General features: G+C 48.0%; 1 protein-coding gene across 3 annotated transcripts in view; it reads left to right on the forward strand.

Moving 5' to 3' along the window:
- LIPG (lipase G, endothelial type) overlaps positions 1-15,108 on the forward strand; it is a 50,630-nt gene extending 35,522 nt beyond the window's left edge. For all 3 annotated transcript variants that reach the window (XM_014553461.2, XM_032470533.1, XM_032470534.1), the window contains 6 exons: positions 3,578-3,799; positions 5,707-5,949; positions 6,652-6,772; positions 7,682-7,900; positions 10,631-10,735; positions 12,972-15,108. In XM_014553461.2, the coding sequence (XP_014408947.1) occupies positions 3,578-3,799; positions 5,707-5,949; positions 6,652-6,772; positions 7,682-7,900; positions 10,631-10,735; positions 12,972-12,993 (932 nt within the window). In that variant the 3' untranslated portion in view covers positions 12,994-15,108. The remainder of the gene's footprint in view (positions 1-3,577; positions 3,800-5,706; positions 5,950-6,651; positions 6,773-7,681; positions 7,901-10,630; positions 10,736-12,971) is intronic.
- The last annotated feature ends 682 nt before the right edge of the window (positions 15,109-15,790 follow it).

Consider the following 15,790-nt stretch of genomic DNA (forward strand, 5'->3'; position numbering starts at 1 on the left):
CCTCCCAGCCCCCAGGGAGAGGCGTGGCGTTGCAGAGCCAGGCCAGCTGTGCTGGGACTGCAGCACACACGAGGTCCCCACCAGAACGCCAGATCCCTACCAGAGTGCCGGGGCCGGAGTGTCCTTGGCAACAAGGACAAGCTGCAGCTCCTCCCTCTCCCTGTTTCTAAATCTGAAATGTGGTGGGGCTGGTGGGCGTGTTCCAGTTCTTCCCCCGGCCTGTCTGGGTGGGAGCTGCTGAGATGCGGGCTTTGCGGACAGAATGCTAATCAGCCGTCTGCAAGGAGCGTCAGGCCGCCGTGTCCTGCGCACAGCGTTTCCCTCTGGCCTTTCTCTGTGGAGTGGGGGCCCCGGGGTGAGCATGACAGGAGGGAGCGGCCTCTGTCCAGTTGCCAGGCAGCACCTCAGAGGGTATTTGGCTGACCTGACTCACGCTGCTGCGCATGTCTGATGGGGGAAGCCTGTGCCCTCTCCCCAGACTTCCCAGGGTCTGGGAACCCGGTGGTCCTGACTGGTAAGAGGAGCAGAGACGGCAGCTTGCGTGGGGTCCTGAGGCCAGTGATGTTTTTATCCAGAGGCCCGCAGAGGTCCTTCACCTGGGCCTGCGGGGGGTACCTGAACCCCAGCCTTGCTCGGATCGGAGAGCTGTGGACTGGGGTTGCTGGAGTTTTACCTTCTTAGGCTTCTGAGGGAATTCCGTGATACACTGAGGAAGAGGTCGTATATTTCTAATTAAACTTGTGTCTTGTGAGCTATAAATAAATAAGCAAGCAGATTCATCTGTACATTCAAGAAACATGAGTTACATGTCCACCCTGCAGGCTCCGGGCTAGATACGACCAACTGTCAAGCACCCAGCGAGTGGTACTTCACACCATCTCTAAGCCGCACAGCATCTGGGCAAGAGGATCTTTTGGGCTTCATTTTACAGACGGGGAGACTAGGACTCAGTGCTTAAGTAACGGGCCCCACGTCTTGCATGCCGAGGAGCAGGACTGGGATTCGAACCCAGGCCGTTGGATTCCAGAGCGTGCACCTCACCCCTGCACCACGCTGCTGCTGTTCCGCTGGGAGAGATGAGGTCGCTGTTGTAGTGCAGCAGGCTCTGCCCTGCTCTTTCCCTGTGTGTGTTCATGTGCATACAAGAGTGTGTATGCGTGTGCATGCCTGTGTGTGTTCCATTTACTGGACAGGACACCTTTGGAGGAATCTGACTGAAAGGAAGCGGTGATTCTCCAACTTCTCTTTTTGGAGGGGATACGTTCACCCTCCCATTCTTAGTTAACAAGTGAATTGTGCAACTTGTCCCCAGAGTCCGCGGGTCCTGGCTGTGTGTCAGGTTGGGTCAGCCTGCCTGCCAGCCGGCCTTTCGAGAAGACCCGTCAGCCGCCTGCATTCCTCCAGCCCAGCTTGGTTTCCATGGCACTGACCGTCTGGTGGAGACTTTTGTTCACCAATACAAGAGCCCCTCTCTCACTGGCTGCAAAGCAGAATGTTCCTCTCTCTTTCTTTCTTTTTCTTTCTTCCTTCTTCCTTCCTTCCTTCCTTCCTTCCTTCCTTCCTTCCTTCCTTCCTTCCTTCCTTCCTTCCTTCCTTTCTTCCCTTCCTTTCCTTCCTTCCTTCCTTCCTTCCCTCCTTCCTTCCTTCCTTCCTTCCTTCTTTCCTTCTTTCTTTTATTCCAGGGGACACGGTGAGAGGCTGCCTGTGTCAGTATCGTGGTCCTTGCAACCAATGAGAAGTCATTCTGGGCTACTCTGGGAGGCCCCCCTATTTGTGCCATCTTTCTTTTGGGTCCTGGGCCAGAGATGAGCCCCCAGGCAGCCTGGGCTCCCTTTCTGCCTCCGTCATTCATACGTTTTCCTAAACTTCTCTAGAAACGATTTCGCGTTTTAGTCTCTACCAGTTCTCATGACAAGTGAGTTCTACAAGTTTCCTGTCTACTCTGGACAACAGCCCTGCCTTTTGTTTATCCTAAAATTACCCCATCTCTAGTTTGACAGTGTGTTTCCTGGTTTCATCGCGCTGGGGTCTGGGGAACACTGTTCTGTTTCCCGTCTCCTGCTTTCACAACTCTGTTCTTGGTCATACCTCCTCCCTCCCTTGGTGTTTCCATATCTGGGCTTCTCAACCTCGGCACTATTTACATTTGGGACCAGATAATGGTTGTGTGGGAACTGACCTGTGCCTTGTAAGATGTTTATCTGCATCCCTAGCCTCTATGTGTTAGATGTTAGCAGTTTCTTCTCTCCCTCACCCTCAACCGTAACAACAGAAAATGTCTCAAGACATTGCCAAATATTGCAAAATCCCTCCCAGTTGAGAACTGTGGTTCTAGACTAACCAAATCCCCTTCCTCTTCTGCATGTAATCTTTTCTTAACTTTCTCCAGGTCCTCTCTCTGTGTCTGTAGGGCAAACAAAGAGCCTTGTAGGTTAGGATGAATCCAGCTCCAATGGTTACTTAAGCTTCATGATAGTAGGAAGTATTTACACTGACAAGCACTTAGTCTCTTAACAGCTCACACGATCTGTGTGAATTGAGACATTAAGTTTCCATTCTATAGATTGTACTCAAGCATGGAGCTGTTTTTCAAAATCAGGTCCACAGACCAGCTATTTTTAGGATCACCTGGGGATTAAACCCATATTTCTGGGCTTCGCACCGGATCTACCAATCAGAATCTCTCAGGGGTCGGGGAATCTGCATTTTATGCTTTGCAAATTCTTTTTATTTTTGGAGTGGTTTTACATTCATGTGGTTTCAAGGCTGAAAGATGGTGAAAGTATCTCTTCTTGTCACTGTCTTCCCAGTTCCTGCCCTGCCCTCCTCCCTATCACACGTACACACAGGTAACAGATAATACAGGGGTTTGTGCGTCCTTCCCGAGTTTTTCATAGCTCCACAGCAGAATCTGAACTGGTAAGAAGCTCCCCAGAGATATTCGTGCTGTATCAAATGTGAGAACCTGTGTTCTCTGCAGTGTTGCTTGCCTGTCAATGCAGAACATTTGCAGGCGAAAAGGTTTCTTTTTGCGGCTGCAAAAGCAAGGCATCCTGGAGGCGTGGAATATGGATGCTCAGTGTGGCTGGGGTACCCTCTCTCTTACTATCTACCCCAGGCTTGATTCAGAACTAAAGGAAGGGAAAGAGTTAAGTCCAAATACAACGAGCTCAGTTTGGGGAGAATGAGTCTTCCCTCCAGAAGGGTAGGTAGCTTAGTTATTCTGTCAAACTTATGCTAAAATTAAGGCTGTGAAGGCTCTCAGTGGCAGAATAAATGGCAGAAGTGGCTTAGTCTCAGCCAGCCCGTGTTCTTTCTAGAACTGCTCCAGTTCTGGCAGGTGTCCTCAGAGCCAGGTGTCCGCTGAACATTGTGGCCAGTTTACTGAGCCAGCGAGTTGTCAGGATAGGTGAAGGCTTCAGAAGAAAGCATAAATACCTCTCCAGCGGGCACCACACTGATCACGATTCACAGGGCAGGGATGTCTTCATCTTGACTCGCCGACTGAGCTTTCCATCACAACTCGTTGCCTCGGTGCCCCTGACACAGCGGGTCTTGGCTCCTTCTTCTGCTGCAGGTCTGGATCCTGCTGGGCCCATGTTTGAAGGAGTGGACATCCACAAGAGGCTGTCCCCTGACGATGCGGACTTCGTGGATGTCCTGCACACCTACACGCGCTCCTTTGGCTTGAGTATTGGGATTCAGATGCCTGTGGGTCACATTGACATCTACCCCAACGGGGGTGACTTCCAGCCGGGCTGTGGACTCAATGATGTCTTGGGGTCAATTGCATATGGAAGTGAGTTCCTTCTCATTTGTTTTGACTCTCTTATCACATCTCCTCCTAAATCAGCCAGAGCTGTTAGTACTCCCTACAACATCCATTTCACTATTCCCACTTCCCCACCACAGTGGCCGTCCAGCACTGTTCATCCTACAGCGCATCACCCTGCAAGCGTATTGACAGCCTTCCCATGGTCCTTGCTCTGCCTTCTTACGCTTTAAGGTCATAGTTATTATTGATCAGTTTTGTTTTATAACAAAAGAAATACATGTTCCTTGGGGGAAAAACCAAGCATTGTAGAATTGCACAGAGCAAAACGTAAAAATACCCCTCACCTCCCACTCCTGCTTTCACTCTCCACAGGTAGCCAATGTAAGCAATTGTGTGTGTATCCTTCCAGTCTTTTTGTTTTGCACATTTGTGTGTGTGTGTGTGTGTGATATTTTTAAAAGTCACATTATTCTGCAACTTTGCTTTTTCAGCCCTAATATAGATTATGGATATTCTTAGACATCAGAGCACACAGATCTACTTACCTTATTCTTTTTATTGTTCTCTTTTCGGGGGGGATAATTAGTTTTATTTATTTATTTTAATAGAGGCACTGGGGATTGAACCCACGACCTCATGCATTCTAAGCACGCAATCTACCACTGAACTCTACCCTCCCCCTTATTCTTTTTAAAGGCTGTATAATATTCTTTAGCATGGATGCACTATAATTTAATTTTTTATGACATTTTAAAGAAGTATAATCAAGATGCTTTCTCCATTCACTTATCATTTATCTTCCTGAATGCCTAAGCCTTTTCCCAGCTGACTTGGGCCAAACTGAATTTTTGCTGCTGAAACTGATGGGCTGGGTTTCTCCTTTGTTCACTGCCTTGCATCTGACAGCATCTCTAAGTCTTGGCCCTGGCTGGCTGTCTCCACTCTGATGCTCTGCTCTTTGGATGTCCCACTCTGTCACTCAGTCTTAAGTTGCCCTCTCCCAATATGATAATATCCAAATAGACCCTGCAGGGCATGGGGGTCCTTGCAAGAGGAGTTCAGCCCCGCCTCAGGGGGAATCAGATGATGGCATTTCTTAAGGTTGGTGGTGTAAGTGGGAAAGGGGTACAGGTGGCTTTGACAAATTTTCCTTAAGTTGCCAGGATTTACTGAAACTATTGGCTTTAGCCTCTGGTTATAAGGCATAATGATGTACTATGGACCAGAAAAATCCAAATTATAGCCCTAACTTTGCAAACAACTGACTGCATGACCCTGAGCAAATTACTTCACCTCTAAGGGCATTAGGGTCATAATCTATAATTGAAAGAATTAGACTAGAATGAGGTTGGCAAACATTTTCTTAAAAAGACAGCTAGTAAATAATTTTAGGCTTTGAAGGCCATATGGCCTCTGTTTCAACACCTCCATTCTGTTGCCATAACGTGGAGGCAGCCAGAGACAATAGGTATACGAAAGAGCGTGGCTATGGTCTCATAAAACTTTACGACAAGGGGTCCGGCCTGCAAGTCCTAGTTTGCTGAGCCCTGGACTAGATGATGTTTAGCATCTGATCCATTTCCAGCATTTTGTGACCACACAACTCTATCAGGGCACAGTGGCTTCTGCTGCACAACTGGTCTCCATCACCCTGTTTAAGTGCTTGTCCTGTGTTCGTTCTTGCTCTTTATTGCTTTGTATGACTCAGAGCTGTCTTCCTACCTGGAGGGCAAGCAGTTGAGTGGCAGGACTGGCCTTCAGTCCTACTGAGAGCACATCACTGGGCAAGGGTTAAGAATTGCACAAACAAGCGTACGAACAGCGACATGCAATGCAGTTCTCACCGACGAGGTGTTCGGTACTTACTGACCGAGGGGGCCAATCCCACAGGAGCAGCTCGTGCTGACGGTCTCCGTCTCTCCCTCCCCCAGCAATCGCAGAGGGGGTGAAGTGTGAGCACGAGCGGGCCGTGTACCTCTTTGTCGACTCCCTGGTGAACCAGGACAAGCCGAGCTTCGCGTTCCAGTGCACGGACTCCAACCGCTTCAAAAAGGGCATCTGTCTCAGTTGCCGGAAGAACCGTTGTAATAGCATTGGCTACAACGCCAAGAAAACGAGGAACAAGAGGAACAGCAAAATGTACCTAAAAACCCGGGCGGGCATGCCTTTCAGAGGTAACCTCGGTCCCCATCCACGTCGCCCTGGGGGAGGAGCTTTATTTTTTTTCCTCCTTCTAAATACCACGTTGTAGAACAGGACACATTCCAGCAGTTAATTTAAGTCATTGCAAATCTGGTTATGTTGTGCATGCCCTAGTAAAGTTAATCTTCAAAAAATTAACAATGGGGACTTCTTTTGTGGTGGGAAGCATCACTCTAGGATCACGATATCAGTATCTTAAATTTCTATCTTGCATTTAGCTTTTCAAAGCTGTTCCATATTTGTTTTCTCACTTGATTGTCAACATAGTTTGAGGTAGGACCAACAAGAGATCAAAATGATGCCTTGCATTTTTATAACGTGTTATAAAACCAGAAGGTTTTGTGGGTATTATGGATGTTATTTTACACATGAGGAGGTTGGGGCTCAAGAGGTTAATACCTTGGTTTTTAATTCAAAGTCACACAGCTGGAAAGTATCTAGGTCAGAATCCCCCAAAGGTTCCCCTAAACCCCAAGTTTAGGGCTCCTTCTTCTGCACTGCAGTGACCTCTCAGACCATCAAGCAGAACGAGATCAGAGGGAGGTAGAGGCTGGGCTAGACCCAGAGGATGTCAGTCCCTAAAAACTCACTGTGCTGGGTGACTCAGTTTGGGTCAGGGTGCCCTATGATGACAAGCCAGGCTCACACATGTCTTTATTCTGCTGTCTCTGCAGTTTATCATTATCAGATGAAAATCCACGTCTTCAGCTATAAGAACGCGGGAGAAATCGAACCCACCTTTTATGTCACCCTTTACGGCACCAATGCAGACTCCCAGAGTCTGCCTTTGGAAATGTAAGTCATGTGTTTCCTTTGCTGGGTCCAGGACAGAGCACAAGTTGGTTTGAGAAGGAGAGAGAGCGCAGTCGCGGGCGGACAAGTGCAGGAGAGTGTAGTCTGGGAGGAGATGCGTGGTTCCTCTCTTCTTCTTTATATCCTCTGCTGAGCCCTTGATTCAGAATGTTTCTGGGAGGGAGCTCCTGGGATGAATCAGAAGCATGAGAATTTGCTGTTTCATCTCAGACAATGCCTGATTCCTGAGGCTTTAGGAAATTTGGAACTTAATAAACGTCATCCCTGGCCCGTTTTTAGTTCTCTGTGGGAGGGGCACATAGCAATGTGTACACAGCCACTGAGCACTTACAAGGTGCAAAGCACCACGCTGAGTAATGCTGAGATTGCAAAGTAATGTCATCAGAGGACTCGCTTTCAAGGCTCGGGGCCGACTGGGGGGACCAGGCTTGTATGCCCACATAGTTGTGCACACAAATGGGGTGAGGCAGCCTCCCCCAAGTGCCAAGTGAAAGGGATAGGCAGAAGGGGCTGGGAGCTCTGAGGGAGAAGGATGCCTGTGGGCTGAGAGCAAGAGGACATTCTTGAGTGAAAACGTGTCTTCTTTGTGCTTTCTCATGTCTGTCCTTTCCTGGTCCTATTCCCCCCTAGGAAGTAGCCTAAATGGGGAGATGCTCCTGTCTCCCCCAGGAAGGGTTTTGATAAGAAGCTGGGGTGCCATGGGCAAGGTCTGCATGAAGCAGAGCTGCGCTCCCACCTGGTCCTGCTAGTGGGACGCGGCAGGCATGGGGGGGACCTCCTTCTCATTTCTCTCACCTGCTGGGGGCAAGTGCTGCTATCGTGTCACCCCAAGTGGTGCTGCAGTTTTCCAGGTGGCTGGGGACTGACACCAGCTTTTTCCTCCCTTTACAGAGTGGAGCAGATCGGGCTGAATGCCACCAACACCTTCCTTGTCTACACTGAGGAGGACCTGGGAGACCTCCTGAAGATCAAACTCACTTGGGAGGGGACATTTCAGTCCTGGTACAGCCTGTGGAAGGAGCTTCGCAGCTACCTGACTCAACCCCGCAACTCTGAGCGGGAGCTGAATGTCAGGCGCATCCGGGTCAAGTCTGGGGAAACCCAGCGGAAGTAAGTGCCCCACGACCCTTTTCCTGTCCCGTGTCAATGGTCAGCAGAAGGCGTGTGCTCGGCAGCATCCTTTCCTTTGCTTAGCACGCACCTTCCAGCCTTCTGTATCTAGAGCATTTGGCAAAACCTCAAACCCCGTGCAGAGAAAAGTGATTTCCAGATCAAGGCCTCTTGTCAACTGTTGTGCAGCTTGTGCCCTGATCACAGGCCCTCAGCTGAAAGGGGTGGGCCAGCGAGGGCTCGAATCCAGCCCTTGTCCCGTTTGCCAAGCCCTGTGTCAGCCTGGAGGAGTGGAGCTTCTCCTGGACAGTGCTCTTTAGGAGTGCTGCTTGTTAATCTGCTCGCTCTGGGGTCCATGCAACCAAAAGTCTTTGCTTACTCCCTTTCAGAACAAACCAGGCTATCAAGTCTAGGGAGCCTGCACAAATGAGGTCTGCAGGGGGGACCTGGTTTCCCTTGCATCCAATTTTCGGAGCATTAAACCTGTCCTTGGGAGGCTCCGACTCAAGGACATGGGTGGGGTCCTAATGTCAAGTAACTGAGATTCCTCAGTGCCATGCCAGCTGGCATTTTCCCCATGTCTGCTGACTAAGCCTTGCACAAAAAATCCACACCTTTGTTTACCAGCCCCTAAAACCGTGCCTTGGCTCTCTGAGCAGTTTCTGTCTACGTGGAAGCCAGGGAAACCTGGGAGACCTCTGTCTAGCAAGGAGGTTTTCTTGGCCAAGTCCTTCCGCAGACCTCTGGGAGGTCACTGCCATGTTGGGACGGCGGGAAGCAGCCTCCATCCCCTGTGCATGTCCTCCGGTGTTTTCTCCATGGCAGGTCTTCACGTGTCCCGTGTCCATCCATCACCTATGGTGTAGCTGGCCAAGAGGAGAGTGGAGGCCTGGGTCCCTTGTCTGAGTGACTCTGGTCTAGAAACCTGTGAACTGGGGCAGGGAGCAGGGTTGCGGGGGGTGGTGTGCCAGCGGGGGGGGGGGTAGCTGTTAGTACCCAGGCTGTGGTCTGGATAATTGTGTGTCTTCTCCCTTCCCTTGGCACTTGTAAGTGCAGCCTGAACCTATGTGTGGTAGCAGAAAGATGATCTTTTTTTTCTTTTTTTAAGAAAGATGATCATTTTTATAAAACATTTCAAATTTTATAAACCACCGAGACTTAATACATGTAAACCATTTTTCATATTGGTTTCAGATACAAGATTTTAAAAAGGAAAACATTGGAAAGAGAGTTGAAGCCCCTTTGTGGCCCTCCCCCATCTGATTCCTCCCCCTCCAAACCAAATGCACTAATCTTCCGACATTAACTATTGTTGGTGTGTTTCCCTCCTTCATGGTATTTATGCCTTCATTACTTCTGTTTGTATCTATAAACAACCTATAGAATTGTTTTGGTTGCTTCTGAAATTTACATGAGTGGACCTATCCCTTTAAAAGTTGCTTTTCTCCATTCAACACTGTTTGTAAGGTTTATCCAATACGTATAGATCTTGTCTGTTCTCCTTTAACTCCTACATGTAAACCGCCATCGTGCAAGCAATAGTTTCGCCATTGTTCTGCTGAACCTTTGAGTCGTTGCTGCTTTTTTGCAGTCATAGACAGTGCTGAGACGAACAGCCTGGGACATCTGACTTGTGTGCGTGTGTGAGGGCTTCTTTGGGGTGTGTTGAATAACTGGGCTATAGTATATGTATTCTCCAGCTGGACCGGATATTACTAAATCCCTCTCCAAAGTGGTTGGACCAATTTTCAGTCTTAGCCACAGAGTAAGAGCTCCCTCTCCCCTTCCTCCTCACCTACATTTGGTGCACACTCTGGCCTTTCCATTGGGTGTGAATTGGTCCCCTACTGTTCTCATTTGTATTTCCTGATTATGAGTGTGGTGGGTGTTTATGGGCTGTCTGGGCTCCTGATAAAGCTTCTGAAAGCTGTTCTGAATGTGGCTTTTGTCCTGCTGGTAAGCATCAGGGTCAGGCATCCCACACGTCTACCGGTCACAGGATCATGCTGACCACACACCACCGAAGCTGGGGCAGCGCTCAGGGTTTGGCTCTAAGTTATAGTTGAAATGGTTATCGGCCCACTGATTCTTCCTGTGATCTTGGTTGTCTGTTTCTTGAATCTTTGATGTTGACTCACAGCTGAGTTCCAGTGACACTTGTCAGTGAATATTTCTGAACACTGTGCTGGAAGCACCTGGAGTTCCTCCATTCAAGGAGCTTACAGTCCACGGGAATCCACACGCTATTCAGGGCGGGATATAATGTGTTGGAATAGGACACAACCTTCGTAATGAACTCTGTGCCATAAGAAGTAATGGAAATGACAAAAGCAACGTTTATACAGGGATGTGCCTATTTATTAAATTGGGAGGTCAAGGGAGGGTTAGATTAGTAAGGTCTTGGACAATCGGGACACCCTCCAGAGAGGTTGTGCCTTGAAAGCAGCCAGCCTTTTGGGTAGGCAGAGGGGAGAAGGGGGAGGGGTGGGATTAAAGGCTGTATGAGCTGAATCGTGGGAGACGGCAAAGTGAGACACAGTTTAGAGTGCTCGTAGCAGCAGCAGAGTTCTGAAGCTTCTTGAGTCAGGATTGGCATGATGAAAACTTCCCTTTTCTCCTTGCTCCATCCACCCCAGATCCTGAAGGCACCGTCTGGCTGATGCGGGGTACAGCCATGTGCACCCCGCCCCTGGACTTTTGGCTTCACTGGTGGTTTCTTTTTCCTCCTAGATTGACTTTTTGCGTAGAAGATCTTGAGAGCACCCGCATAGCCCCTGGCCAAGAGCTCTGGTTTCACAAGTGTCGGGATGGCTGGGGAATGAAAAACGAAACCAGGTAACCGGGACCTTCTCAGAGGTTCAAGCAGTGCATGTTGACGGGTCCCCTAGTGTACACTGGACATGAGTCTGGGCACTCGGGACATAGCGATGAACAAAACAGACCAAAGTCCCTTCCTTTATGAAGCTGATCTTCTGCTGGAAGGAGACAGACAAATCAGTGGGATAGACAGGGTGGTGGAGGGTGTGAGTGTCCCTTTGCCTCTTGTTCTACCTCACCCTGTAAGGGTCACAGCCATGGTCCTGCTGGAATGAGGTCTTTCCAGGACTAAGTCCCCAGAGTTGGCACCCACGTCCCCATCTTAGATTGAACTTCTGCGTAGTGGCCAGGGCTGAGGGAAGTTCCTGGGGCTTCCTTCTGGGCACTAGGCTGGACTGGAGAGTTGGGTGGGAGGTAAGGGAGAAGCACAGATGAAGTCCTCTTTTAAGGTTTTCTGGAACCCAGGCTGGTGTGGGTGGATATTTGTGGGCAACTATCCCCCTTTCTGAGAAGCAGGAGTGCTCGTGTGTGTGGCTCTGTATGCCACCAAGGGGTCATCTTGCTTCAGTGTCCCCATTGCTCCATGCTGGGGTCTCACTATTTCAGAATTGGGGAAGGCTGATCTCATGGTATAAGGCAATGGGTACATCCAAAAGGGGAATCTGTCACATACCCTCTGAGCCTAAATGCCTGCTGTGGAGGAGGGCGATGGCCCCCCACGAGCCTCCACCCTTTGCCCCATCCAAGGTACTAGATAATAATCCTGCTGCCATGCACTGAGCACTTAGTGTGTACCCACCGGCATTCAGTGCCCCCCACACATCATCTCATTTGCTTTTATCATCAGGCCCAATATGCTGGTATCATTGAGCTTGTGAACAGTTAGGGAACCCCAGGCTCAGGGAGGTTGAGTCACTTTTCCCCAGTCCCCCGATGGGTGATGGCAGAGTGAGGATTTGAAGCAGGTTGGTTTACCCTGAAGCCCGTGCTCTTTCTTGAGCATGGAGGTACCACTTGCTCAGAGAAGTCTCCTCTCCTTCATGTGGGTATCAATTATCAAGCAGCTGCACCCATGCTGGGGTCCCCTGTGATTAACTGTCTGCCAACCCTGAGGACCAGGCTACATCCCAGCTGCTCTGTCTCCTGTTCAGGAACATCAATGTGACCACAAACTCCGTGATCACAGGACTTGTGGGATTCTGAAAACTGCCCATCTAATTAAGTGACTCAGTCTAGTGTAGGCTTATATGATTTTCTACTATGATAATAATTCTAATTCTTTACGTTTGTATTCAAATTTATACCTTTCCAAATGCTGCCATATGTATTAATTTCATTGATCCTCAGAACAGCCATGAAGATTGCAAGAAGGGTTGCTATTCTTATCCTTATTCTTTTTTTTTTTTTAACATTTTTTATTGAGTTATAGTCAGTTTACAATGTTGTGTCAAATTCCAGAGTAGAGCACAATTTTTCAGTTATACATGAACATGCATATATTCATTGTCACTTTTTTTTTCGCTGTGAGCTACCACAAGATCTTGTGTATATGTCCCTGTGCTTATCCTTATTCTTATATATTTCTTTGCTGCTCCAGAACTTCTTAACAGTTGAGAATGCTGTAACTGCCTCATAATACCTCTTTGAGAAAACAAGTTATCCTTTCCTTTACCCTTAAAGGAGCAGAAAATAATGGGAACCCAAGTCATAAATTAACACCTAGTCACATGTTAGCCCTTGAGTACTCTCTCTGCTGACATGGATACTGTTCACCTGTTCACTGAGAAGGAGACTGAAGTTCTGAGAGGTCCCATGGCACATCAGTGTAGCTGAGACTAGAATCAAGATCTCTTGACTCTGCCTTGCCCTCTTCCTGCCACACTGCAGGGTCTCTTGTATTTCAGATCAAAGCAGCAAGGCATTGATGGTTCTCTCTGCAGTTGTGTGTGTGCATGTGCCTGTGTGTGCGTGTGCCTGCTGTGGGTCAGTGTTGTGCAAAATCTGCAAATGCCAGCATTGAGGTATATGGAACTAGGAACCCCGAGTGGGCTCCAGTGTGGTGTTTCTCAAAGTGAATCTGTGGCTTGATGGGGAAGCAGGAGGAAGGAACACTCAGGACCTTCTCCATTTGTTCTGAAAGGGAAGCAATAAAAGAGTGTGATGAGGTATGTAAGAAAGCTTGGTCTTGAGGTAAACAGAGCTGCGTGTTTGCTATGCCAGCTAATGAATCACACTTCCACGTGGTTCCTTTCAGTCCAACCGTGGAGCATTCCTGAGGGTGCCAGCAAGGGCCCCCGCCTTCCAAACACATGGAGGAACGTTACTGCTGAGGACCCACCTGCTGGAAGGACCCCTCTTGACGCTGGAGCCCTGGGAAGAGCCTGCTTGCTGGGCCCAGCACCTGGCCTCCTGTGATGGCTGGGACTTCTCGCTGGAGCAGACCACGCACTGCTGTTCCTGCTGTTCCTGCTGCTGCTCTAGAATAGCGCTAACTCCAGATCTGTGTGCAAACAGCCGAATGCCAGGCCTCTGTGCACCTCGGGCTGGTTTCTCAGTGACCAGAGGAGCCTGTGCTTCACCTGACAAGGAACCCTGGCCCTGGAGTGGCTCTGTGTGGGAGGCTGTCGGCTGTCTGACCTGACTTGAGTTGTCGTGAGGGGTCTTTCTGCTGGAAGCTGACTCGTGTCAGGATGGCAGACCTGGGACTTATTCACCCGGGACGGGAGAGTAGGTCTGAGGAGGCCCTTGCTGGTGTTGGGGTTCAATTGGATAACCGGCTAAATGTACTGTTTACCTTTTAGACATTCCGTCCTGTTCCCCAACTCACTCTCTGAAGCACACATCATTGGGTTTCTTATTTTCCCATTGCTCCCTTTTTAATTGGACAGATGTTTATTAAGCACTTAAACTTAATTAGCACGTGGCCATAGACACATTAGTAAGTCGCTGCAGACCACTTCCTCATTTGAAACCCAAGGGGATTAAGATGTCTAAACTCCCTTCGAGTTGAGATGATCCATGAACATGCATGTGATCAAAGGCACGCGGGGCACTGGGAAGGCTACAGGATATAAGAGTTGAAGACCCTGAGGGTTAAGTGATTTCGACCTATTTCTTCTTAGTTAACATGCATCCCCTTTAAGCGTGACATCTTTGATCACCAGCAGAGTGGTAAGCAGAGTAGCAGATGTGCTGGGGCCAGAATGGTGACCAATGGCCAAATGTGATTGCTTCAGAGCAAAACCTCTTCCGTGTAGGAAGTTGGAAGATATTACGTAGGTTATACATAGCTGTTTATACAGAAACCAGCACCTGTCATACACAGCTGGTGCCAAGATTTAATTAATGCAGTGTTTTTTTTCCTCCTTGAAATACCTTGCTCTCATATGAGTACCTTTTCTGAGTTGAGCATTGTCAAAAAGCCTCCAATTCTAGATCTCGATTTGAATTGATATACATGATATCTGAGGAACCCTTTTATAATTTTCTAAAGATTTGAACATGCATCACTTAATTAGAGACTCACAACAGGGGGTGAGAAGGGCAGTTACTATTATCTCTGTTTTACAAAAACCCAGGCTTAGTGAGGTTTGGCCACATGCCTAGAACTATATACCAAGTTGATGGTGGAGCCAGGTAAGGACCCAGACCTCCTGGAGGCAATGCCCATGGTATGGTTATCTCTGCGACCTCCTGGAGGCAATGCCCATGGTATGGTAATCTATGCAACTCCATCAAGACTTCTACATCGTTTCCCACCAATATGCCCCAGATATGACAAACCAGGACTCTTTTTCAGAGCCATCCAGAAAACCCTAAACCCTTTTATTGATATGTAACCAGGAGAACGAGAGTGCCAAGTGGTTTGGATTTTTATGGATGAGGTTAATTTGGAAGGAGATGGGATGCCAGGTGGTGGTGGTGAAGAGCAATTTTCTCTGTGCTTAGATTTTTAAAGGGCATTGTTTTAATCTGTATTGTGCCAAAGTTGTATCTTTGTTCAGTGCCAAACCTCTGAAGACATGACCAGTCAAATACCTTAATTCAAGGTATTTTTTCTCAATCCAACGGGGTGCTTTTTCTGTTGCTTCTGTGATTTCTAGCCAAAGTAGAGTTTGTTATTGACTGTGCATCCTGGTTACTTTCTGCTTCTGCTTTTAGTAGCAGAAGCCTTGGGAATCAAATCCCCAGTGGGTCCTGTATTTATACATTTGGCTTGAAGCCTTATTTGTACATAATGATGCTTTTTTTTTTTAATGCTTACAATACTATTTATTTCTCAAGTGTATATAATGTATAAAAACAAATATATGGTTAGTTTTTACTTTATGATTAACCCATTTCAAGATTAAAAATTGTTAATAGTGAAATAATAAAAATCTACAAAATTCTTAGTGGTCTGGCAACTCAATTCTTTCTGGGGGGGGGTAATTAGGTTCACTTATTATTTATATACCTTTAGAGGTGGTGCTGGGGATTGAACCCAGGATCTTAAGTATGCTAAGCATGTGCTCTACTACTTGAGCTATACCCTCGCCTCCCAACTCAGTTCTTAAAATTTGAAAGAATTATGACTGCTTGGGGTTTAACAAAGTTAAATTAATGTAGGATGTATTCTCTACTTGGTACTAACTGTTGGTAGGAAGTGGACAACAACTCTTTTCACTAAAGAACAAGAGAAAAATTATTTGGGTTGCAGTGGAAATGCTTGAAGGTGGATGTTAGGAAGAAATGGGGATGGCAGCTAGACATTGGGGGACGCTGGTGAGGATATATGTTTGGTCTCGTGGGATCTAGACAACGGTGACTTAAACCAGCTAGAAGGTGAATTCTCTATTGTGTTGAAGTCCCAGTAGGTATTGAGGTTCTGTTCCATAAAGCCAAGAGGGGTTCAGGCTCTTATTTTGCTGTGCCATTCATAGGATGTCCCCCTTATCCCCACAGTTGAAAGTGTCCCCATCAGGGCCTCTTTCAGCTTGTGGGAAGGTGGAAAGGGAAAGGAGGACATGTCCTCTTTTAAGAGAATGATCGAGAAGTTGCCCACACACTACTGGCCAGAAATCAGTCAGATGA

This window comes from Camelus ferus, chromosome 30, assembly GCF_009834535.1.
Source record: "Camelus ferus isolate YT-003-E chromosome 30, BCGSAC_Cfer_1.0, whole genome shotgun sequence".
NCBI classification, from domain to species: Eukaryota; Metazoa; Chordata; class Mammalia; order Artiodactyla; family Camelidae; genus Camelus; species Camelus ferus.